Source organism: Emys orbicularis, chromosome 3 (assembly GCF_028017835.1).
Source record: "Emys orbicularis isolate rEmyOrb1 chromosome 3, rEmyOrb1.hap1, whole genome shotgun sequence".
Taxonomy (NCBI): Eukaryota; Metazoa; Chordata; order Testudines; family Emydidae; genus Emys; species Emys orbicularis.
The window spans coordinates 183,095,524-183,122,264 of record NC_088685.1 but is presented as its reverse complement, the minus strand read 5'-3'; the positions used below and the strand labels follow the sequence as shown (position 1 = coordinate 183,122,264).

Sequence of the window (26,741 nt, the reverse complement as noted above, 5' to 3'; positions counted from 1 at the left end):
GATGAAAATTTTTCATTCAGAATGTCATGGGAAAAATTGTTGGTTTTTTTACTAGCTCTAATAAATAGTAAGCTACATTAATCACCTGGTGTAAATGCCTTGGTTTGATGGAGTGGGTGTGTATTTGCCCAAGATTGCTCATGTAAAGGAGGCACGCAAACCAGCACTACTCAACTCTTCTTTGGTCACAAGCTGAGCACAATTGACACTTAACACTCAAGAGAGGTTTTCTTTCTTCCTGGGCTGACAAGAAAGTAAAGGTGATTAAAAAAAAAAAAATAACCACCCACAACTGGATTTCAGTAGTTTTATAAAACATCAATATTTTTAATATCAGTAACTCATAGCTGCCCTTTCCCAGTGATCCTAGCAAGAGTTCTGTTGCTAGTCGACAAGGACGTCCTGCTACAATGGTAACATCAACTCTTCTGCTGATACTGGATCTATGCAAATTGTTCTTAGGGGAACCTGAAACCAGGTGCAACTGACCTGATTGCATTACAGAGACCAGGTGGGTGAGGTAATATTTCATTGGAAAGTTGATACTCAGACCAGATTTGTTAAAAGTTTATCAAATGTTTTCTGTAGCTCTGGCCCCTACTGCATTGTAAAACCATGTGAAACTTGCAGGTTCACTTGCAGGTGGCAGTGTGATTTGTATCTAAAACTCAGAGCAAAGCAAATTGCTACAGGAACCCTGAGAAAGCAAAACGGCTGCTTTTTAGTCAGCTCTTTTTTCCTCCATTTTAGTGCTGATGGTCATCCCAAGTGCAAATGCTAACACTTGTGCATGTAGGCTTGTGTTACAAGCACACAAGTGATTGATTACATCTTCAAAGTGCAGGCAGGGATTTGTATATGCTCCTGCTCAAATTGAGATTGAGCCCTAATATTTTATGCCCTCTCAGTTCCTTCTTACTGCCCATGATGGTTGCTGGAATGACCCCTCTTGCTGTAGCAAGGCTTCTTTCCCAGTGGTTCAGACTTTCCCTGTTCATATTTTGTATAGTTATTGTAGTTAGTATATATAGCTCTTAGTTAGAGTTAGTGTATAAAGGAGTGTTAGTAGCTGTCCAGGTCATGGAGGGATTTTTCGGCCCAGGGGCTGGGCATGCTCCGAGTCCCCAGGCTTCAAGCCGTGTGCCTTGTGCAGCAAGCTGATGCCAGTGAGTGACCTGCACTCTGGCTGTCTAAAGTGTCTGGGGGAGTCTCACATTAAAGAGAAGTGCCAGATCTGCAGGGACTTCAAACCATGCAGGAGAAAGGATAGAGACATTTGGCTGAAGGCCATTCTTATGGAGGCAGCCCTCACTCCGGCCTCGGAGCTGAGCTGGTCCAAATCGGCACCAAGCACCTCAACATCCATGCAGAGTGCTCCCCTGGCACCGGGCTCTTCCCGCACCGCTCTCAATCCCTGGCGCTGAGGAAGCGGCATAAGAAACAACATGGCTGACTCCGCCTAGCACACTGAATCCAGTATGGGACCTGCCACCGACTCCCAGGAGCAGCCGCCAGCTGTCCCTCCTGATCCCGCTGACCCCTCAAGGCTCCTCATCACCCAAGGTGACCAAAAACTGAAAGGGGTGGGGTGCAGCAAGCTCCACCACAGCACCGACTGGGGCAAGCCCTCCATGGTCCCAATGCAGCGATCACCAGCCCGCTGCTAGTCCCCTGTTCACCGGCACTGCCTGGAAGAGCAAGCGGGTACTGCTCCGCCATGGTCTCCAGGAGAGGAATCCTCTTTGGAGTCTGAAGCGGAATCCTTGCTCCACCAAGACCTACTGGTACCCAACCTACAAACCAGACTTTGATACCACCCTCCTGCTGGCACCTGGCCAATGCAGTGGCAGTACTGGAATCCTTGGGGGTTTCCCAAAATACTGGGCCCCCCTTCCCATCGGTCATACTCGGTAGTGTCAGAAAGGTGAGCTGCCATCTCTTCCTGTCCGTCACCGGACCCGGACTCTGGTACCGACCCTAGTGCCAACATCCAAGACATGGCCCCAATGAACATGGTGGTGGAGGAGGAGGGAGCCCCTCCTCCGGCACAGGCCTCCTTCTCATCATCCCCAGATGAGGCAGTTGCAGGCCCTAGTAACCCGTTCCCACAAGATGATTTCAGGGGCAGGGCCCACCAGGAACACCTGAAAAGGGTAGCTGCGAACTTGGGCCTGGAAGTTGAGGAGCTTAAGGAGTCAGCCCATAACCTAATAGACATCCTGGCTGCAGCTGCTACCTCCAGAGTGGCCTTGCCAATTAACGAAGCAGTGATGGGCCCCATCAGAACACTGTGACAAACTTCTTCCTCTCTGCCCCCACCTCAAAAAGGGCAGAGAAGAAATACTATGTCCCAGCCAGTGGGTTTGAGTACCTTTACTCACACCTCCCAGTGCCCGGGGTCCCTGCTGGTGTCAGTGGCGAATGAGCAGGACCAACAGGGGCAGTTGCGTGCTACTCCCAAAAATAAAGAGCCCAACAGACTGCACCTGTTTGGACATAAGGTTTATTCGACGGGCAGTCTCGTTACATATATCCAACCAGCAGGCCCCGGTGGGGAGGTATGATTTTAATTTGTGAGACTTGTCCCAATTTAAGGACTCCCTGCCACAAGAGTCAAGGCTGGAGTTCACGGCAATCCTAGAAGAGGGCAAGACTGTGGCCAGGACCTCCCTCTGGGTGGCTCTGGATGCGGCTGACTCAGCAGCTAGGACTGTGGCAATGGCAGTCACCATGAGGTGCTGTTTGTGGCTCCAGTCATCTGGCCTCCCTCATGAAGTGCAGCAATCCATCCAGGACCTCCCCTTTGAGGACACCTCCCTGTTCTTGGAACAGACGGACTCGAAGCTTCACGGCCTCAAGGACTCGAGGGCCACCCTTTGCTCCTTGGGGCCTTTTACACTTTAGGCTCCAGCAGCCTCCTAGGTTTGCGGCACCTCCCAGACAGGAGCCCTATAAAAGAAAAGGGAAGGGTTATAAGGAATGCCAACCCCTCCTTCCTACCTCAGCCTCTCAGTCAGGCTCTTATAGATATCCTAGCGGGGCCAGGCAGGCCTTTTGAAGGTATGCCCGAGGCCGATATACCAGTCTCAACTCCAGAGCCATCTCCCTTTCGTTTTTGGACAACCTGTCAGCCTTCAGCCCAGCGTGGTCATATATAACATTGGACTGTTGGGTAGTTTTCATCCCCCCCTTCCTTCCCACCCTCCACCCCATCCCTCTTCAGGGACCCTTCTCACGAGCAGCTTCTCGTCCAGGAGGTGCAAGCCCTCCTACGTGTGGGGGCCGTAGAGGTGGTTTCTTGGGACGAGAGGGAAGGGGTTTTATTCCGATATTTCCTAGTCCCAAAGGCCAAGATGGGTCTGCGGCCCATCCTGGACCTGCGTCGCTTCAACAAATATCTCAAGAAACTGAGGGTCTGCATGTTCTCCCTGGCCTCCATCATTCCTTGCTTGGATCCAGGAGACTGGTACATCGTCCTCGACTTAGAGATGTGGAAATAAGTGTCCTTTATCTTTCACGGTCACAGAAGATTTCTCAGGTTTGTAGTGGGTCAACGCCACTAACAATTCACCAATCTTCCCTGCGGCTTATTGGCAGGCCTACAGGTCTTCATGAAGTGTATGGCGGTGGGAGCAGCCTTCCTCAGGCATCGAGGCATGCAAGTCTACCCATACCTCAATGACTGGCTGATCAAAGGTCAGTTGCAAGCTCAGGTGCAGTACAGCATCAGTATAGTATAGGCCACCTTCCAGGCACTCGATCTGTTGATAAACGAGCAGAAGTCAACCCTGGTCCTGGTTCAGAGAATAGAGTTCATCAGGACACTGCTCGATTTGACCTAAGCCAAAGCCTCCCTACTGGAAGCCCAATTCCAAGCTATGTCAGACCTGATTTCCAAGGTCACGATCCACCGAATAATGACTGCTTGGGTCTGCCTCAAACTATTGGGATACATGGTGGCATGTACCTGCATGGTGCAGCACAAAAGTCTATGCCTCAGACCGCTCCAGATGTAGCTGGCAGCTCCCTGGGCAACTGGTAATCTGCGAAAACCTGTTTTATATAATTGATAAATGTGAGAGGTAAAAAGTAGCACATGTTCACAAAAATCAAAGCCTTGTGTCTCTTCAAAAACAACTTTTGATTTTAGGAGATGTATTTTTCTTAAATTTTAGAATAGTATCAGTAATACGTGTGCAGCAGGACTTTTCAAACGTAGCAGTATTCAACAGTCACATTTGATGCTGTACATTTTCAAATCCCTTCCTGGATAATACAGAAGAAAATTAGCTTAAGTTTTACATGAAGGGTAGAGAGCTTGATCCTGCCAAGGCAAAGGCAAAATTTATATCCACTTCAGCGGTACAAGATCAGACACAAAGAGTTTAAAAAAACCAAACTAACCAACCAAAAAAAATAAATCTTCAAAGCTCCATAGAAAACAAACCCTGGTTAAGGGTAGTTGGCTGAAGAATGGGCCTGTATTAACTAGCACTTAAATTCAACTGAAATGAATGGAAATTGCATGATCAAATGTGTCAGTATATTTATTTTGTTTTCTTCTGATACATCTGACTAGAGGCTAAGGAATTGTGGAAAAATGTGTGAAAATGACATGCTTGTTTATATATTGAACTTATTGGTTCCAATATATTAACACTAATAACTGCAGAAGGTGAGAGATAGTTGAGGTTAGTGCATAGTTTTTATGATATTGTGTATTAGATTCTTCCTTCCATGCTCCAGTGTATTAGGTAAAAATTGGAGGGGAAAACAGGTAATTCTGGAGAGTTAGTTTTAATGTTACATATAGAGTTAAATGTAACACATATAGTTATTTTTGAGATATTGCACTCCAAGTTTCATTATCTGTGGCAAAGGCAGCTGCTTCCTTATTGTCTGAGTAACTATTGTGTACACAGGGCCAGTTTCTGCTCTCATTTACACTGGTTTAAACCTGGAGTAACTTGAGTAAAGTCAGTGGAGTTACCCTGGGTTTACATCGGTTTTAATGAGAGCAAAATCTGTCCTATAGTCTTTAGTTCTTGCAGTTGCACTAAATAGGTGTGTTCAACCTTTACCCTTTTTTGGGGAGTAGCAACTGATATGTGACTTGTGTGGCATTTTAGATTAATAAATCATCCTTTCTTACCTTTCAGATTTTCTCTAGTTAGTTACCTACAAGAGAATTTACAAGAGCAAACATGAGTAAGAAGGAAAGACAGTGATGATGATTAACTAGAAGGCCTGTAATTATTGTAAGCCATAGCTTGCATACTGCTTCCCTCTACAGAGATTATTGCCTTTCACAGAGTTAGTTTCACTGCTTTGTTTCAGAACACAACCGTGCAAAGAATACGTTTATTTTATAATTTTAAAATAGCTAAGGATACCTTGTGTATTGCCTCTCTGGCTTTAAACATAGGGTGACAGAAAATAAATAAATGTCTTTGATGAATAGGTCAAAACCAGAACCTTTTTTCCTAACCCCTTTGCCCCTTAACCATCTGTCACACAAGTTAACTTCACAAGTGTCCACAGAAAAAATTAATATTGTATTTGAATCCTAATGACTGTGTATGATTGGTTATGATTGTTATAGGGTTTAGAGTTTCTGGTTGTTCACAAGCTGGCACTAAAGAGGCAAGTTAAGATTTTTTTTTTTTTTGGAATATGAATCGTGCATGCAGCCTTTTGAATGCTTTTTGGAGGAGAATTATAAAGTGGAACTTTAACTTGGAATTTCCAGATTTGCTAATTTTATGTTTTTTGAGAAAATGACAGAATTTTCTCAAGGGTTTTTTGGCTGAAGAAAGTGATATATTTGTTCAACTGTAACTCATTTTTTGAATAGGAATGTCCTGAGGTGTTTTTAACCTGTGACAGCAGTCTGTGAAGACCTTACACGCTGCTTGGAAAGACTGGCAGATCTTGAAATCCATGCAGGGGTATATCCTATTCTGTCCCAGATAGTCTTTTGCCTCCAGATGTTGTTTCCCCCCTCTCATTATTACCATACCAGACCCTTTTGTCTCCCATAAGACTTTAGTCATAAAGCCCCAGTCAGGCCATTTGCAGTTTACAAAGCATGAATCCAGCTGATGCATGCATCTAATTTTGTAATGTGTACGTATATTGTTAATGGATACAGTAATCATCTCTGTGTGGTGTTCGTGATAGCTATTATTTAAATGAAGTTACATGAAACTCCAAAGCTATGTGTTAAATACAATGGGGGAAGAGTAATTGGAAATGTGTAGGTAAATCTGTTTCAGAGAGATGCTGAGCCACAAGATTGCTAGGAAAATCTGTTTAAAAAAAAAAATGGACATCGTTTTAAAAAACCCAACATATCTGAAACTAAGGATGTGATTTGCCCCACACTTTCCAAAAATTTCTAACCAGTGATGAGATATGATGTGACATTTCATGTCAATTTGATTTGGTTTTGTTAAAGTTGGGCCTGTACTCAGAAGTTACCTTTAACCTTAATTATGATGGCATTAGTGCCCCTCCATAATATATCACATAATTAATATTTGTTAAGGTTTCTTGGTCAATAAAATGAATAACTGAAGAGAAGTCTAAAAATGAAAAATATCCCAAGGGCTTGGTGCACATGAGAACCTTGTGATAAATTCAGTGCATTGCCACATAGCAGTAAACTAAATACTAGGTCGATAGTTTTGGAGTCAATAGCAAATAAACATATTAGGATTTTATGTTACTAGAGCAAAAATAGGAACTGTCAGGATTCCCATTTGTGAGAAATCTTGATACATCTAGTAAAGAGCTTCAGAAATACAGACAGAACCTATTTGCTTTGCTCTTTCCATTGCATTATCACCAAAGTGTAAAGTGCAGCCTTTAAAAATGTATAGTGTGCCCAGGAAAGCATAAATTATAATTCAGCAGCTGAGCCAGCATCACCTGGTGGTCAATGCCATCCAAAATAGCTGATGTGATCATTATGGAAAACTGTCATATCGATCACTAAAAGATCAGTTAGGCTGTCCACATGGCAAGCAAACTGGATGGCAACTACAGTGGGGGCAAAATTCACAGAAAACAAGTACAAGAAGTCCTAGTGTACCAATGCGTTTTTTTCACAACACACAGAAAGCCCAACCAGATAAACTGTCCAAACACAAAGCTTCTTCCCATCCTCAGCATGCCCCTATGTGAGGTGGTGGAGTAGCATAGAGCCTGCACTGCTCCAGCATGCCCCTAGGTGGGGTGGTGGAGTAGCATAGAGCCTGCACTGCTCCAGCATGCCCCTAGGTGGGGTGGTGGAGTAGCATAGAGCCTGCACTGCTCCAGCATGCCCCTAGGTGGGGTGGTGGAGTGGCATAGAGCCTGCACTGCTCTGTATCTGCTGTAGTTGATCCCTGTTCAGGGCAGTGTTGCCCCACATTGTGGTGGATAGGCCAAAATCTGGCCCCAGGTTCATAATGGGAAGCTGGCTTCAACCTTAACTATGGAGTGGGTACTGCCATTCTACAGTACTGCTTGGTATTTTGTGGCAGGTTTTGAAATGCCTTGGAATAGTGGTGAAGGGCATTATATAAAACCGAATTCACACTAATATTTGGTCTGGAAAACAAATGGTTAATTTGAGCCTTTTATTTAATAATTTTATTTATTTCATTAAAAAATACAAAAAACAAACACCATCTCCAAGAAATAGAAACAATGCAGCGTGTGAGACATTTACATTACCATAACAGTCATTATTACCAACAGCAAAATAAATACAAGCCATGAGGGGGCTCTTCACAGAAAATGATTTAGCATTTCATTTGGTGTATTGCAGACATTTTCCTATTTTAAACACTAAACAGTGCAGTTGAGAAAGAATCTCTCTTTCAGTGCAATTTGAGGTGTATTCCAAGGACTTAAGAAATTCATCAACTCAAATTTATCAAATTCAATATTCAGACACATAGGGGACTATCCAGAGTTTAAAAGTTCACATTTTGTTTTTAGTGGTTTATTGTCTTAGTGATATTATTCAGATATTTTTTTTCATTTTAAAGCATATCTCTACTCTATTATCAGTCATGTCTACTGTAGTGTTACAGTCAAGTCTTGCATAGCAACACTTTGCTAAGGGTGTGGATGCTGTAAGTGAGTTGATATGACCACAGGTATGTGCACTGCTTACCTATTGTTGTAGGAAAAAGCTTTCATATCAATATAACATAGGTCAGACTTTAGAGCCAGAAGGTTAACCGTTGTAGGAGGAAAATTACAAAAAAGAATTCTGCATGATGGACCTGTACTGGCACACCAGATCCAACCCCCCTTGACCTTTGGGAAAGCTCAAATCCATATCTGAACATCATAGCCCAGCCAATGTGATTCCAAACATTATTCTCGTTAATTTTGGCCCTGCTGTGGAATTTGTATGGTTGGTGCACCTCCCCTCCCCCTACTGGAGATCAGAGGGCTGCAAATGCACTATGTGGATTTCATGATGCTTTCTGTGCATTTCGGAGACAGCTGGTTGTACAAAGATTATCAGGAAAAGGTTTTAGTAGGCACATAGATTTGCCCTACTGGGATTAGAGCCGTGTTCTACCAAGTAGAGTATCCTGCCTCCGGCAGTGATCAAGACCTGTTGCTTTAGAAGAAGATGCAAACTTTCCTGAGCCCTTTCTGTCCCCCCTGAATTTATACATACACCCTCATGTGTGTACACAGTTACACCCAGCCATTGTGCAATACTGCAAATGAGGTGAAAAATCTTACCTGACCCCTGCTGATAATTCCCTCTAAAGCATGAGATTTGATTGCACTTACATTAGTTTACATCGCTATTATTTAGTAAGGGCTTGTGTATACTGGCAATTAACAGCGCTGCAACTTTCTCGCTCAGGGGTGTGAAAAAACACCCCCTTGAGCGCAGCAAGTTGCAGCGCTGTAAAGCGCCAATGTAAACAGTGCACCAGTGCTGGGAGCTATGCCTCTCGTGGAGGCGGTTTAGCATTGCCAGTGTAGACTAGCCCTTACTTAAAAAGTTTTACAGGCATGACTATGTCGGCAAGGGTGTGTGTGTTTTTTCTTACAGGTATAACTGCCTAGTAAAAGCCCTAGTAGGGACACAGCTCGACTGGTATGAGGCACTTTAACCAGGGTTAGCTCTATTTCGCTTTGCCGAACCTAAATAGCCACATAGGTATGAACATTTTTATATCAGTATAACAGCAGCTATATTAAGAATGTTTTGCTGTTTTATCTGTGCCAGAATACTTAAAAAGCAGCAAAACTTTGAAGTGTAGTCAAGGGCTTAGGAGCACGAGTGCTTTTAACTATCAATGGGATTTTGGTCCTGTGTGGCTTTTGGAAATCCCACCTTGAGTTACTCCTGGGAGGTGCTGAACCCCCTCACGCTTCTTGATATCAATGACTGTACAACACCTCCAGAATCAGATCCTTTGTGCATTTGTTCACAGGTACCTCTGATAGGACTGCTTGAATTTGCACATAACTAGGAGTAGGAGTAGGGTTGCGTCAGTCTGTGGGGTAGACTGTGGTTCTCCTACAGAAATTGTCTTTACAAGTACTGTATGACTAAAAACTGGTGAAACTGCAGTGACAAACAAAGGCAACATTTTGAAATAGTAACTGAGGGATTGGAGTGGGAGAGGAAGAGAGCATTGACTCAGATGGAAAGGAATTTGGAAATGCGAGAAATAGGGGGAAAATGCTTGTGCGAACATTATCAGCATTTTTTTAAAAAACAGGCAAACAAGAATCTGTAGTGGGCACATGAAACTGGAATTGAGCTCTGTGAATTTATATTATTGAAAGGTGAGGGCTGGGGAGAAGGATGCTTCTGAAGAAAAACTGAAGCACAATGTCATATATTTGAAGATCATTTGAGTTTTGATAATTCTCATGCTGCTGCTGTTTATATTACGGAAGTGTTAAAAGGCTCCAGTCAGGGTCAGGGCCATAGAGGGACAAGACATCTTCATTTACATTAATCCCCCCCCCCCCACACACACACACACCCTGTATTTTCCTCGGAGTGCAGTCATGAAAAATCATTAGTCTCACAGTAATACCCACCATACATGTAACTGAGCAGGCAGAAAAACACGCGAGAGATCAAAATGTTTAGTATCTGCAATTAAAATTAAATTAAATGAAAGGAATTGATATTTAAACAGCATTTTTACAAAGGCATTTGTCCCTAGCACAGTCCATATTTGTAAATGCAGCCTTTGTGCTAAATACTGAATGAGTGCTTCTTGTACGTCAGCGTTAATTTTTTAAGAGAACAATCGTGAAGATAAATGAAGAAAGTGCTCTCCTTTTCAAGTGATAGTAATCTGAGACTTTTCCGTTACATGAGGCTCTTAACAAAAGATTGTAATTCCACCAGCTTTGTTTAGGAAGGTACCATTGTCTCTAGAGTATGCCTAGATGCTTAAAAAAAGTCCAGGAGGAGAGTCATGCTTTCAGCTTTTCACTTAAGGGCTTGGAATGTATACATTCCATTGAGTGCTTTGGATTGTAAAAGCTGGCTGAATGTTTCAAGATCCTTTTAGCCCTTCCTCTGCACCCCCACCCCCTAACCCTTGGTACAGCCTTCCTTGCTTCTACAATGCTTTATGCTAATCAAGTGACATCACCACTAAGTACACAGTGAGTGGCTACTGATTATATTACAAACCAGCAGAAAGATCTGACTGAGGTGTGTGCTGCTGCTCCTGGAAGCTTTGGAAAGGAGGGCAGTGGATGGCTCTATGCTTCTTTTACTTTGGGTTGAATCTGAAACTTGCTTTTATTTTATAGTTTAATTGCATTAGGGTTAGGTTTGTAACTGAAACCATCTTGAAGCACTGAGGGTTCCATGTAGTAGGGAGAAAAATAAACCACGGTGGTTTAAGTTTGAATGTGCTACTGGCAACTTACCATCAAGCCACACTACTGGATTTTGAACCGAAGCTGTTATTTACTTAAAGTTCAGCCTGAGCATTTTCACTGGTGAGGGGGGCCAACCTTCTGAGGAAGCTGGGATTTGCTTGGATGTTTGGTGGAGAAACCTGTGGGTTTTTTATGCTGCAGTTCGCCATATCATTGAGTTGTAAATGGAATTACAAAAATCAACCAGTATGCCAGCGCCATTGTCCCCGGGTTATGCAGCTCAGGTGCCATATAACTATAATCAGTTAGAAGGAAGATTCAAGCAGTTACAAGGTAAGCCTGTGCCTATGACTTTTTTTTAAGTGTTGCTATGATATGATGCCTGTAAACATATTAGCATGAGCTGCTTCTGATGCTGCTGTAACATGCAGAGGCCAAGAGTCCTGCTGTAATAAAAAGCTTTGCATTCTTTTAAAAAATACTGTAAATCCTCTGTTCCTCTGGGAATGCCTTGGTCTCACACAGTATGGGGACATGTTCAGCTTTGTAGGTGACAAGAGGACTACCTCAGATCCAGTCATTTAGAACAATAGGAAAGTGGGGGAGCAGCGAGGGAGTGGTCTTTTTGTTCAAAACCCCTCTGCAAATTACAGTTGTAAATATGGTATTTAATCCTGGAATCTTAATTTAGTTAGCAGTGCAGGAGCTACTTCTGATTCCTTACAGCACCGCCTTGTAAAATGTAACCTGGCATTTTCAAATCAAGAATGGTCACTTTTCTTCCAGACATAAGTTTGCTCAAATGGTGAATCTTCAGAATCTGTAGTACAAGGAAACACTCACATATTTTAACAATTCCATTCTCTCTGCAATTAATTTAGTTCAAAAAAGAACTAGATAAGTTCATGGAGGATAGGTCCATCAATGGCTATTAGCCAGGATCGTGTCCCTAGCCTCTGTTTGCCAGAAGCTGGGAATGGGCTACAGGGGATGGATCACTTGATGATTACCTGTTCTGTTCATTCCCTCTGGGGCACCTGATGTGTCTGAAGACAGGATACTGAGCTAGATGGACCTTTGGTCTGTCCCAGTATTGCCGCTCGTATGCCCTTTTGTAGGGAGAGGAGTTGTATTTTTAATGTCTGTTATTTTAATTTCTGCTTTGTGTGAGAATGGGAAAGTGACATTTGTTTCTAGAAATATTCTTGTGTCCTACAGAAAGTAGGAAAGCATCTCTTCTTTTAATATGGCAGTACAAGTTCTGATGTTCCTCTGGGTCTGGCATGTCTCAGGGATCAATGAAACTCAGATATTGTAGTTTGAAAATCAAAAAGAATTCATAATCAAAACCAAAATTCTCTTCACTTTGCAAATCCATGTGGCTCAATAAATATTCCCAGAGAAATCCAAGTGCAGTGAAGTTTAACTCCACTGTACATGTTTTTTATTTTACTCTCATCTGTGCCACAAGTGTGGTCCTGTGGTTCCTGTCAGAGAAGGAGGAAGAACCGAGGTTAGCACAAAGAATGTTTTTATTTGTTGGCTTAAAGAGGGAAAAAAAGTTCATTCATAGTAGTTTGTTTATTTTGTAAGTTAGCTCACAGTAATGACTGCACACTGGATACGAGGAGATAAAATGACATTTTAAACATTGGTAAACTAGACATTTCTTAGGCACAGCATGAAAAAATGAAGGCTCCAAATTTACACGAGTGCATATATTAAAATCTTTAGCTTACACATCTGTCAGATCATACACTGCAATAGTTACTTTAAAAAAGAGCCAGCTGAATTTGTGACCGAGAGAAAAATATAAAAGCAGCATCCGAAGAAGTGGGTATTCACCCACGAAAGCTCATGCTCCTATAGTCTGTTAGTCTATAAGGTGCCACAGGACTCTTTGCTGCTTTTACAGATCCAGACTAACATGGCTACCCCTTTGATACTAGAGAAAAATATAGGGACTCATGTCTCTTTCTTTGCAGGTTAAGTTAAATGTCTTAACAAAACAGTTTTGTCATTTTAAGTTACAGCACTTCAGGAATTCATGTCAGTTTACATCCCATTGAAACAGGCAAGCAGACAGCTTGTGGTGTGAGCACAGAAAGTGTGTTTTCCCCTTAAAAGAGTATTTCTGTGCTGATTTCAGAAATCAAGTCACTGTAACAGTCTCTTTACTGCAGTTTTCTCTGAAGACTGGACAATTAAAAACCAGGGAGTTTTTCACAAGGTGTAGGGAGGGGCTTCATAGCAGATTGCCCATAACAAAAGGTTGTTTATTCGCAATGCAGAGGGGGGAGGCTTGCTTGAAAAAACAGTGCTGACAGTGATCTTGTTCAGGGTGGAACTTAACTACAGGAAATGTCTTAAATCATGCACTAAATACTCCATGAAATACCAAACAATAACACCAAATACTGTGTCTTGCAAAGGGGGTGGGGACAGTTTAGTACTGCTGACCCTGGCGATCTTTCCTCAGACTTAAAGGCTCTTTGTTTGGAACGTGTTTAAAAGTCTTCATTTGGAAGTTGTATAAAATTCTAAAGTGACTTTTGTCCTCTAAGCTGGCTATAATATACTCAGTTCAAAATATTGTGGGTTCTGTGCACTGGAAATTGCTTAGTGTGGCAATGCTCATGCTTCTGGGCTAATCCAGGACCAGCAATGATGATGAGCTGAAGAAGTACAATATTTGTAAATTACACTTTCATGACATTTGTTCTTTCCCATCACAGAGGGTGCATAAGCAAATAACGATGACTTTGGTTGCACCCTGCACGTCTTGCAGGCTCTATAGAACAGCACCATTAAAGTTTTACTGTTTTGGTTTATTTTGAGTTTTAGTCTGGGTTTCCCACATTTATAGCTGTCCTCTGAGTTGTGACTCACTGGCCTGGTGACAGAAGTGATACTAGTCTAGAGGTCCCATAATAAATACAGAATGGAATAACCTTCATTGACCTCTCTACCACCCTGAACCTGCCCCCCTATTTTTCATAATCCTAAAGGTTTTTGTTTTTTGGCCCTGGATCTGCACCTCTGCACTAGGCCCTGGCAAGGCTCTGTTCAAATTTAGTGCATTCTAGGCTTCCCCTGTAGGAAACACTCAAGAGTAGATTAAACAGAGGAGTATCTAGGCCCAGCACAAAGCTGCATATACATTTAGAGATGAGACTGGCTCTTTCTTTGACCTTGCCTCACAAAAAGGAGGCAAGTGTGCTTGGAGCTGGAAGTGTCACATCACAGGAGAAGAGAAAAGGAGCCAGGAGGCAGTTTGAACCTACACAGCATCCTAAGAACCCAAATGACAACTGCATTCCTCTATAATCCACCTCTTTCAAATGCAAAGAAGTGGCTCTGCTGAGTAGTAAGAGATGCAGCTGATAAACTTGGTGATGAGGCTGAAGAGTTTTAAAACATGCCCCCCATATGTCTCATTAGTCTTTTGAAATCTTATATTCTTTGGGATAGTATCTCTTCTATAGAAAGCAGTGGTATTCAGTCTGTGTGGCCACACCCACCCTCCAAATGTTTCTCAACTCTGACTTTCACACTAGTCACCACACCCCTGCAAACCATTTCCACCAGTAGGCAAAATCAAGCAGGAGCTAGTGGGTGATGCCACAGTGAGCTGAGAGCAACCAACCCTATCGCTTGTTTGTGAAAGGATGCCAAACCAGAAGAGAAACTGTATTAAACTGGTGCTAATGGTACAGATGGCATTACACATTAAAAGAAGGTGCATAATGTATGCAGTGTAGTTGTAGCCAGGATATTAGAGACATAAGGTTGGTGAGGTAATATCTTTTATTGGACAACTTCTGTTGGTCAGAGACAAGCTTTCGAGCCACACAGAGCTCTTCTTCAACTCTCTCTACTGGTGCATAATGACGGCTAGGTCATGTGCTCTAGATTTAGAGTTACGTAGTCATCATGGTCACTGCAGGTGAGAATATCAATGCAGGTTAAGAGGCTAAGGGGATTCTTTTGCAAGTTCTTTTCACTTTAATAAACCTCACATGAGTTGATTTTTATGGTCAGGTCACGCAGTCCTTAAGTGATAAGTAAGGGATAGCATTACCGGCTGCCATAGTCATAAATCTACATATAGGTGGTCCATTCTTTATGGCCATTTGTTCAGTAAATAGAGGCCTTCATTTAGGGATAGAGCAGCTGGCTGCGAATGAAGACAGTCCTCAAAAAGTGGCCTACAGAAAACCTGTTTCACGTGAACCTGCCCAAGGAACTGCTGGAGAGAGCTCATCCAATTTAGCTGAGAAATTAAATGAAAAGCAAAACACAAATAAACTGTAATTATTAACTTAAGATATCATCTTCACTGCACTAACACTGCTGGATCCCACTGATAAACTTGATGGCCATGTAAGAACTGACATCAAGATGTTAATGTGGTATTGAGAGGTATTTTAAAGTAGATTCTTGCATCTCTACTAAGATCCACAATGAGCACCTAGTAAGTTCAGTGCTGTGGGAAGGCAATCCTTGATGAGAGAGGAGGCAGCCATCATCACCACAGTGCAGTGGTTTTCAAACTTTTTTTCTGGTGACCCAATTGAAGAAAATTGTTGATGCTCGCGACCCAATGGAGTTGGGGATGAAGGGTTTAGGGTGTGAGAGGGGCTCAGGGCTGGGGTGAGGGCTATGGGGCGGGGCCAGAATGAGGGGTTCAGGGTGTGGGAGGGGGCTGGAGCAGGGGGTTGGGGCTCTGGGGTGGGGCCAGGGATGAGGGGTTTGGGATGCAGGAGGGGACTCTGGGTTTGGGGAGGCTCAGGGCTGGGACAGGGGGTTTGGGTGCGGGTAGGGGCACAGGGTTACCTCAGGTGGCTCCTGGTCAGCAGCGCAGTGGGGGTGCTAAGGCAGGCTTCCTGTCCTGGTACCGCTGACCATGCTGCGCCTCGGAAGCGGCCAGCAGCAGGTCCGGTCCCTAGGCGGAGGCGCGCAGGCACCGCCCCTCCCTCCGCCAGCTCCCATTGGCCGGTGCTAAGGGTGGGGGCAGTGCCTAGGAGCCAGACCTGCTGCTGGCTGCTTCCTGGGAGCAGTGTTGCAACAGGTAGGGACTAGCCTGCCTTAGCCAGGCAGCACTGCCGACAGGACCTTTAACGACCCAGTCGGCAGTGATGAGCAGAGCCACGCGACCCAGTGCCTGACATTCCATGACCCAGTACTGGTTTGCAACCCACAGTTTGAAAACCACTGCCACACTGCATCCTTAAATTCATTCCCATTTAATCAACAGAACTGAGTAGCGTTTATTAAAGTTTCTGCAATTTATAGCACTGTGCCTTTATCAATTTCTGCAATGTAATTACAGGGTTCATTCCAACCTATAAGATTGCACCATAGGTGTGAAATTGCCTACAGTCATTATAGTTTTAGAATCCCTGGAGAGGAAGTCAGTTTGATTTGTACTGAGGATGAATCCCCAGAAGAAAGCTTACCATTGAAAGGATCTGTATGAAGTCCCATGCTTGGTGGTAGATGTTATTTTTGTTTTTAACAACTTAGGTTTGTGCCTTTTTAATGAGAGCCAAATTCTCTCTGTCCCACTTGCCATCAGATTATTATGGAGGTTTCCTTTATGGTTGTTAATTATTTTCTCAAGTTCTTTAAAAAATATTTTGCTTTTAGAGATTTAAGGCCTAATCTAACACTCACTGAAGTAAATGGAAAGACGCCCCTCCCCCCCATCGACTTTCTCAGACTTTAAGGTCAGTCCTTAACTCTGCTTGGTAGCTAGTTGTAGTGACTTGACTCTAAAGTTTTCCTTTAATGAAACGTTGAGACTGCTAGGAGATGTGTGTCATAAGACCCCTTCTTATTAAAAGCTGGCTGATAGGTCTCAAAATGTAACTTGTAAGAGAGGAATCATCATCAAGCGGATGTGTTTCTAGTGAAATACCATAGGGATTGGTTCTTGACCCTATGTTATTTAACATTCTGAACAAAAGAAAACACAATATCATCACTGATAAAGTTTGCATATGACACACAAATTGGGAGAGTGGTAAATAATAAGGACAGGTCACTGTACAGAGCAATCTGGATCACTCTGCAAGCTGGGTGCAAGGAAACAAAATATGCATTTTAGTATCACTAGATGTAAAGGTATACACCTAGGAAAAAGAATGTGGTCCATACTTACAGGGTGGGAAACTATCCTAGAAAGTAGTGACTCTGAAAAAAAATTTGGAGATCGCAGTGAGTAATCAGTTGAACATGATCTCCCAATGTGACGCTGCGGCCAAAAGGGCTAACGCAATCCTTGGATGCATAAACGGGGATCTCGAGTTGGCACAGTGAGGTTATTGGTGTGACCGCTGCTGGAATGCTGTGTCCATTTCTGGTGCCCACAATTCAAGAAGGATGTTGATAAACTGGAGGGGGTTCAGAGAATGAGTAAAGGATTAGAACAGGCCTGCACAACATACGGCCTGCGGGCTGCATGTGGCCTGCGTGGGCTCACTGTGCGGCCCGCGGGGGGGGGGGGGGGGGGTGTAGGCAAGCCAACGGCTGGCCGGTTGGCTGGTGGGCGGGGTGGTGAGGGGGCCAGTGGCAGGGTGGAGAGTGAGGGTGAGCCAGCGGCAGAGAGTAAGAGGCCAGGCAAGTGAGCTGGCAGCGGGGGAGGGGGTTGAGGAGGTGAGCGGGTAGCGGGGGGTGAGTAGGTGAGCCGTGGGGGGCTGGGGAGGCGAGCAAGCGGGTGGGCAGTGGCGGGGAGGCAGGTGAGCCGGGGAAGTGGGGGGCTGAGGAGGCGAGCGGGTAGCGGGGGGTGAGTAAGTGAGCCGAGGGGGCAGGTGAGCTGGCGGCAGGGGTGGGGGGGCTGAGGAGGGGGGTGGGCGGGGTGCACGTGAGCCGGCGGCGGGGGAGGGGTGGCTGAGGAGGCGAGCGGGTGGGCAGTGGTGGGTGGTGAGTAGGTGAGCCGGGCGGGGGGGGCGCGCAAGGAGGCAAGCAGGCGGGCAGTGGTGGGGTGGCAATTGGGAGACGGAAATGGCAGAATGCCCCCGACGGTCCCAAATGTTCAAGTAACGGTGGTAAAGAAAACTGGGTCATTAAGGCTTGACAGTCTCTGGGGGGAATCACTGCTAATCCCGGGACCAGACAGGCTGCGGTGTTTGGATCAGGGGTTCTTCAACTTTTTTGTAGTGTGGAAAACTGGTTAATGCAGGGACTGCCTCATGGATTCATGTGCCTGTCGTCACTGCAGCAACTGCTTCCATGGAAAAGCCACCTTAGGAGGACGTTTAAATGTATATTTAGCTTCTTTCTATCTCGCAGTCAGAAGAAGCTGGCCCCATGGGCACACACCCAGCTCTCTGGACTCAATCCCACCACACTTTGGGAACCTGTGCAGCCGAGTCTGTCCCCAGCAGTGCAAAGGCAAAGTGAGGACAGGATCAAATCAAATGTCCATCCCCGCGTTAGAGAAGAGAGAACTATGACATACTGCACATAAATCTGAATCACTTCGTTAGCTGAAGAGTTAAGCTGTAAATTTTAGAGGAGTCCAGTTAAAAGCCCATCAACAAAAGGAGGCGAGTGGTGGGTGGGGGACTGACTAGGAGGGACGCAGCAAGCCAGCGGAGGGGCTAGGGGGTGAAGAGGGGTGTGATGGTGGGGCCAAGGGGGGAGGGGGTGGGTCCTATTTTACTGCTGTGATCTGGTCACCCTATGCACGCCGTTTCTTTCCCCCTCTACACTACAGGTTTCCACACACTGTCAGAGCCTTCCGAGTGTGCCATACCTACAATTGTTTGCTTTAATTGAAAAATTCTTAATAAAGTATCATCACCCCCCACCTCCCCCAAACCTTCCTTTTCGGCCCACAGCTGTTTCAGAAGGCGGCGCTGGGGAAGGAGGGTTTGTTTCCGCGGGGCGGGCGGCGCTGGGGGTGGGGTTGTGTTTCGGGGGGGGCTGGGGGTTGGTGTTTCGGCGGTGCTGGGGGGGGGGTGGCCCCCAGCTGTTTTCTTTGGAGTAATATGGCCCTTGCCGCTTTATGAGTTGTGCAGGCCTGGATTAGAAAACCTGCCTTATAGTGTTAGACTCAGGGAGTTCAATCTATTTAGCTTAACAAAGAGAAGGTTAAAGGATGACTTGATTCCAGTGTATAAGTAAAAATATGCTCTCAGAATTATTTGGTGGGTGAGGGAGGGGAAGGCTATCGGCTGTGTTACACAGGAGGTCAGACTAGATGATCACAATGATTTCTTCTTGCATTGGAGTCGATTAATCTATTCTCACATGTGGGCACCCTGGGACACAGCAGGACACACTCACTAGCCCAGTGGTGGGCCTGTAGCGTGCTGGCCGCTGCTTCCCACAGCTCCCATTGGCCGGGAATGGTGAACCGTGGCTACTGGGAACCACGGGCGGCCGTGCCTGCAGACAGTCAATGTAAACAAACTGTCTCGCAGCCTGCCAGCGGATTACTCTGATGGGCCGCAGGTTGCCTACCACTGCACTAGCCCATCATGAAGTGAAGTTCAGAGGAGCCTTCAAAAGAGCAATGTGGAACACGATAGTTTTCATTTTGGGCTGAGCTTTTCAGTAGATTTCCTATAGTGAAGATGATCGAGAATCATTCTTGGAAAAATATAATGAAATTTAATCTTGGACTAAATTTATAACTTTTTTTAAAAATTGTTTTTACTGAGGAAAAAGTCAAAGTGAGAAAATACACTTTGTGAGCAGGGGTACAAGCAAACATGGTAGGGTCAGTTTAGTCCTCTTTACTAAACACTGCATTGGAAAAGTAAACTTGACTACATTGCACTGTAAAAGTGAACGATGATCATTTGACTGTGATGTGTGTTCTGTGCAACAACCCTTATCCTGATAGCAGTATCCTTCAATATAAGAACTACTTTTGTTGTGAATCTTATACCTGTAGGAAGCCAGAGTAGCCAGGTATGGTGTGGGGGGGTTCACGGTTGGTAGGAAGGAAGAGAGAAATATTGTTTCTAATTTTAAAAAATTGAAGGCAGTCAGATAATACAATGATGGGACCATTATATAGATAAATAGATTTGATTCCATTGAGGCCATGGAACAGCAGCAAAGCTGCTCCATGGTCTGTTCACTTTCTCCCCTGGCCCCTCTATATGTTGATACGCTGGCCTCATCCCCAAATCACTCTCCATGTCCATACCAGGAAGCCTCATGGAGCTGAGCAAACTGCTCAATGTTTAGGGAAGCCTTGTGTGAGTTTTTAAAATTCTGCCTCACCCCTGGGCAATGCAATAACAGCATTCTGCTACAGCCAGGACCCTCTGAAGATGTGGGAGAAACTCTAAGGGGCTAGCTAACCCTGCACTATGTCTGCACTGTAATAAAAGATCCATGGCTGGCCCAGGTCAGCTGACTCAGTCTTGCAGTGCTCAGGCTGTAGGGCTATAAAATTGAAGTGTAGATGTTCAGGCTTGGGCTGGAGCCCGGGTTCTGAGATCCCGCAGGTCCCTGAGCCTGGACTCCAGCCCAAGCATGAACGTTTATTCTGCAATTATATAGTCCCACAGCCCAAGCCCAAGACAGCTGATGTGGGGCAGCCGCGGCTGTCTTGTAGGTCTTTTATTGCAGGATGGACATACCCTTAGACAAACCATAATTGAGAGACATTTCTTTTCTGCTGCATGTATTCAGTTTTAAATCATTATACAGTAACTCAGTAGCAATGGTCTGCATAGCTAGAGCCAGTGATTACTAATGGACCCCTCTACTGTATGTAGACTAACCTAGCTACCAGCCATTATTGTCATGCTCATTGTTACTAGAGGTGAGGCAAAAGGGTGGGAGGGTGTATTTAGTTTCAGATAAAATGTCACTCAATTTTAATGTAGTTATTTAGGCCCAATTTGAATTGCAAGTATATTCATGCTCTGTGGGCAAAATTTGGCCCATATCTCCATCCTCTGCAACCCACCGATGTCTATGTGAGGGGACAATTTGGTCCTTGGTCTTCAGTCGACATGCTAACACAGGTTGTACAGCTAGATGGATGGAAATGGTTTGCTGATTCCTAAATGCTTATTTAATCTGCTCTAATGATGTCGTTTGAGTGTTTATTTCTATGAGAATCTTGATTCTATTCCTCCCATTAAAAAATTATTCTGCAAACATGTGAACACTAGACTTGTTCTGGTGTGGTTGTTTGAGAAGGCTCAGAAGCTGGTAATAGAATATTGTTGAAAGTCTCCTACGTTTAGAAATTCATTGGAAATATTTATGTATGTGCAATTGTTGAAAGAAGAGGCTTTAAAAAACAAACCTGTTACTTAGCTGAGCGTCTAATTTGGGGATTTAATGCAGAGGAAACGACGTGCTATGGGTTGCAATTAGAAAATCCAAGTTCTTCATTAAAGCTGACTTCCCAGCAAAACACCTGCTGGGATTTGTGCTGGATTCTTGTCCGTTCTTAAAATTAGCTGGTGAAATTTAAAACAATTCTTGCATTCTTATGCCACCTTTTGTCAGTTTTGTACCACGGTGTGATGTAAAACTGATGCAGAGAAGCTTACAATGATGCAAAATGGCTCATAATTGTCTTACAAGTTATTGGCTGTTTCCAGAAATGAAAGCCTTCAGTTGCAGTTACATTATAGAAGTTGTAGAGTAGCTCATAGACAAGGCTGTGTTTACTTGCTTTCTTAAATTCTGCAGCAAGGGATCTGGATTCTGAGGCACTCCAGTGCTGCAGGCTGGAACTAATGTGGCAGCTTCATATAAATTAAGAATTGGAAGTTTTTAATGAATTCAATATGAAAGTGAACAGTATCAATGCAGTATTCCTTGTAGTATTTAATTTTATATTAAATTGAATTAACTCTGACCCCACATTTTTAATTTTCAATGTACCACAGGGGTTTTTAGAGGATATGTGCATCTCCATTAAAGAAGTCATCAAGGGAAGGCTGGAGGCTTTGGGAGCTGGGTGGGGAATAATTGTGGTTTTAGGCACCTGAGAAGATGTGGGAAGCAGTAAGACTGTAATATATACACTCGGGCTGTCGATTAATCACAGTTAACTTATGCGATTAACTCAAAAAAATTAATCGTGATTCATCGCAGTTTTAATTGCACTGTTAAATAATAAAATACCAATTGAAGTGTATTAAATATTTTGGATGTTTTTCTACATTTTCATATATATTGTATTCTATGTTATAATTGAAATAAAAGTGTATATTATTTTTGCTTACCAATATTTGCACTGTAAAAATGATAAATAACAGAAAGTGTTTTTCAGTTCACCTCATACAAGTACTGTAGTGCAATCTCTTTGTCGTGAAAGTGCAATTTACAAATGTAGATTTTATTTTTGTTACATGACTGCATTCAAAAACAAAAAAAATGTAAAACTTCGGAGCATACAAGTCTACTCAGTCCTACTTCTTGTTCAGCCAATCACTAAGACAAACAAGTTTTGTTTACATTTAAGGAAGATAATGCTGCCCTCTTCTTATTTATAAAGTCACCAGAAAGTGAGAACTGGCATTTGCATGGCACTTTTGTAGCCGGCATTGCAAGGTATTTTACATGCCAGATATGCTAAACATTAGTATGCCCCTTCATGCTTCGGCCACCATTCCAGAGGACATGCATCCATGCTGATGATGCTCATTTAAAAAAATAAGTGTTAATTACATTTCTGACTGAACTCCTTGGGGCAGAATTGTATGTCCCTTGCTCTGTTTTACCCGCATTCTGCCATTTATTTCCTGTTATATCAGTATTGGATGATGACCCAGCACACATTGTTCATTTTAAAAACACTTTCACTGCAGATTTGACAAAACACAAAGGAGGTACCAATGTGAGATTTCTAAAGGTAGCTACAGCACGATTAATTGCACTGTTAAACTTATTGAAATTTATTAAATATTTATGAATGTTTTTCTATATTTTCAAATATATTGATATCTATTACAACACAGAATACAAAGTGTACAGTGCTCACTTTATATTATTTTTGATTACAAATATTTACACTGTAAAAATGATAAACAAAAGAAATAATATTTTCCAATTCACCTCATACAAGTATTGTAGTGCAATCTCTTTATCGTGAAAGTGTAACTTACAAATGTAGATTTTTTTTATTACATAACTCAAAAACAAAACAATGTAAAACTTTAGAGCCTACAAATCCACTCAGTCCTACTTCTTGTTCAGCCAGTTGCTAAGACAAACAAGTTTGTTTACATTTACAGGAGATACTGCTGATTGCTTCTTATTTACAATGTCACCTGAAAGCGAGAACAGGCCTTCGCATGGCACTGTTGTAGCCCGCATCACAAGGTATTTACATGCCAGATACGATAAACATTCATATGTCCCTTCATGCTTCCATGTTAATTAAATTTGTAATTGAATTTGTAAATTGTAATTGAACTCCTTGGGGGAGAATTGTATGTCTCCTGTTCAGTTTTACATGCATTCTGCCATATATTTCATGTTATAGCAGTCTCGGATGATGACCCAGCACATGTTCGTTTTAAGAACACTTTCACAGCAGATTTGACAAAACGCAAAGAAGGTACCAATGTGAGATTTCTAAAGATAGCTACAGCACTCAACCCAAGGTTTAAGAATCTGAAGTGCCTTCCAAAATCTGAGAGGGATGAGGTGTGGAGAATGCTTTCAGATGTCTTAAAAGAGCAACACTCGGATGCGGAAACTACAGAACCCGAACCACCAAAAAAGAAAATCAACCTTCTGCTGATGGCATCCGACTCAGGCTTGGTCTACACTCACCCCCCAAATCGAACTAAGGTACGCAACTTCAGCTACGTGAATAACGTAGCTGAAGTTCGAAGTACCTTAGTTCGATCTTACCTCGGTCCACACGCGGCAGGCAGGCTCCCCCGTCGACTCCGCGGTACTCCTCTCGTCTAGCTGGAGTACCGCAGTCGACGGCGAGCACTTCCTGGTTCGACTTATCGCGTCCAGACAAGACGCGATAAGTCGAACCCAGAACTTCGATTGCCAGCCGCCGAACTAGCGGCTGGGTGTAGACATACCCTAAGATAATGAAAATGAACATGCATCCGGTCCGCACGGGTTTAGATTGTTATCAAGCAGAACCCATCATCAGCATGGATGCATGTCTTCTAGAATGGTGGTTGGAGCATGAAGAGACATGTGAATCTTTAGCACATCTGGCACGTAAGTATTTTGCGACGCCAGCTACAACACTGCCACGTGAATGCCTGTTCTTATTTTCAGGTGACATTGTAAACAAGAAGTGGGCAGCATTATCTCCTGCAAATGTAACCAACCTTGTTTGTCTGAGCGATTGGCTGAACAAGAAGTAGGACTGAGTGGACTTGCAGGCTCTAAAATTTTACATTGTTTTATTTTTGAATGCAGGTTTTTTGGTACATAATTCTACATTTGTAAGTTCAACTTTCATGATAAAGAGATTGCATTACAGTACTTGTGTTAGGTAAATTGAAGAATACTATTTCTTTTCTGTATTTACAGTGCAAATACTTATAATCAAAAATAAATATAAACTGAGCACTGTACGCTTTGTATTCTGTGTTGTAATTTAAATCAATATATTTGAAAATGTAGAAAACATCCACAAATATTTAAATAAATGGTATTCTAGTATTGTTTAACAGTGCGATTAATCACGATTAATTTTTTTTAATCGCTTGACAGCCCTAATATGCACATAAGTGGGATATTTCTGTTCAAATCATAGAATCATAGAATATCAGGGTTGGAAGGGACCTCAGGAAGTCATCAAAGCAGGACCAATTCCCAACTAAATCATCCCAGCCAGGGCTTTGTCAAGCCTGACCTTAAAAACCTCTAAGGAAGGAGATTCCACCACTTCCCTAGGTAACCCGTTCCAGTGCTTCACCACCCTCCCAGTGAAAAAGTTTTTCCTAATGTCCAGCCTAAACCTCCCCCACTGCTTTGACAGTGGAATAGTTTAAAATGCTGATACTATATTGTCTTTAAATTCAAGAGTCAACACAATATTGAAGTAACTGGGAAAATTCACAGCACTTGAAGCTGTCATTTCAGGCTTTTGACAGATTGTTCTCTTCAGTTTCTATTTAGTTAATGTTTGGAAATTTTGCTTTTAACTGTCAGGGCTAGAAACCTATTTTTTAAAAAAATAATAGCTTAGGCTGTGGAGCATTATGTTGCTGAAAGACCATTCTTGTTCAGATTTGGTGGTCCTGCAGTTGTGGAGTAAATGGGGCTCTGAAAAACAGTACTGTTTTATATATAACCATAAGCCAGTCTTTGAGCACTGGGGGTTTGAGCCAGTAGCATTGAACTGAATTTCCATTGCTTTAGATGAGTTTGGGCAAGGCCCTCCTGTTCTATATGTTAGAAGAGGGGGGGAAAATGTGTGCAACATCTTCAGCTGGTATCAATCTACATAGCTCAATGGAACTATACTGATTTACAGCAGCTGAGGATCTGGCCCTTTGTATATTATACGGATAATTTAAATTACGGTAACTAAATTTGATGGAGAATCCAAAAGTCAGCTAGCCACTTTAAAGGTATTTAGGAAGATGGTTTCTGTTCCAAACAGGTTTTTATCTTAGGGCTGTATCCTGTTCCCACTCAGGACAATTTACACTTTTGCCACTGACTTCAGTGGAAGCAGGAGTGAACTCTAAGTAAACCACATACAAATGATGGTATTGGTAGAGAGAGGCAAAACCATAATGCGTTTTCTGTTCTGATTTCTTTCTTAAATCTATTTTATGCTCTTTCTTTCTTTCTTTCTTTCCTCCAGCCCTTACTTAACTGTTAAACTTGTACCCTAAACAATGAAAATCTGTCCAAATTAAGGATCCGGAGAGTGTTGGGGGAAGAAGAAATTACAGATTTGCAGCATGATTCACAGGAGCCATGTTTCCTGTACTGAACTGCTCTTCTCTTATATTTTAGTACAGAACATAGTATTACGTTTAATAAGATGTACTACAGATGTTCAAAACTGAATTTAACGTGTGAAAATGCAGTACCTTTTTCCTGCTGCTGGTCCAAGCCAAGGCAGTGCATGATTATTCAATTACTAGCACCTCTGAACTGTTTTGTTCCTTTTTAAGTTGAATTGAAAAGTACTAAATATCTGCAAAAAGAACAGGAGAACTTGTGGCACCTTAGAGACTAACAAATTTATTTGAGCATAAGCTTTCGTGGGCTACATCCGATGAAGTGGGTTGTAGCGCACGAAAGCTTATGCTCAAATAAATTTGTTAGTCTCTAAGGTCCACAAGTACTCCTGTTCTTTTTGCGGATACAGACTAACATGGCTGCTACTCTGAAACCTACTAAATATCTGTTATTCAATAGTGCATGGTATTGACACATTTTCCCATATGAAACTGAACGGAGCCTGTGTACTAAATAAGCAGCTTTAAGGAAGTTATTCAACAAAACAGTAGGATCAGCTTCTCTAAGGTTAGAAGCGGTTGTAAGGGAGATGATCAAGGGAAGAAAAGAACTGAAGAGGGTGGCTGAGGCCTTGGCTACACTTGCAGATGTACAGCGCTGTGAGTTAAACCTGACTTCGTGCAGCTGAGTAGGGAAAGCGCTGCAGTCTGTCCACACTGACAGCTGCCCAGCGCACTGTTGTGGCCACATTTGCGGCAATTGCAGCGCTATTGGGAGCGGTGCATTATGGGCAGCTATCCCACAGAGCACCTCTTCCCATTCTGGCGCCGTGGGTTGTGGGAAGGGGGCGTAGGTGCGGGGCATTCTGGGTCCTGTCCCAACGCTCCGTGATGCATCGCTTGGCGTCTCAGAAATCCCTTTGTTTCTGTCCACCTTTGGCGCCATCTTTCAACGGTTTCTGTGCAGCGCGATCTGTCTGCGGG

At 43.3% G+C, this 26,741-nt stretch overlaps 1 protein-coding gene across 2 annotated transcripts in view; it reads left to right on the top strand.

The window, feature by feature from the left end:
• The window catches only part of SPTBN1 (spectrin beta, non-erythrocytic 1), a 152,048-nt gene that overhangs the window by 23,151 nt on the left and 102,156 nt on the right, over positions 1-26,741 (top strand). Inside the window, exon 1 of one of the 2 annotated variants that reach the window (XM_065401236.1) lies at positions 11,100-11,208. The exons of the other annotated variant lie outside the window; for it this stretch is intronic. Coding sequence (XP_065257308.1) covers positions 11,100-11,208 — 109 coding nt within the window. Of the gene's footprint in view, positions 1-11,099; positions 11,209-26,741 lie in introns of those variants that run through there. 2 annotated transcript variants of the gene reach the window in all.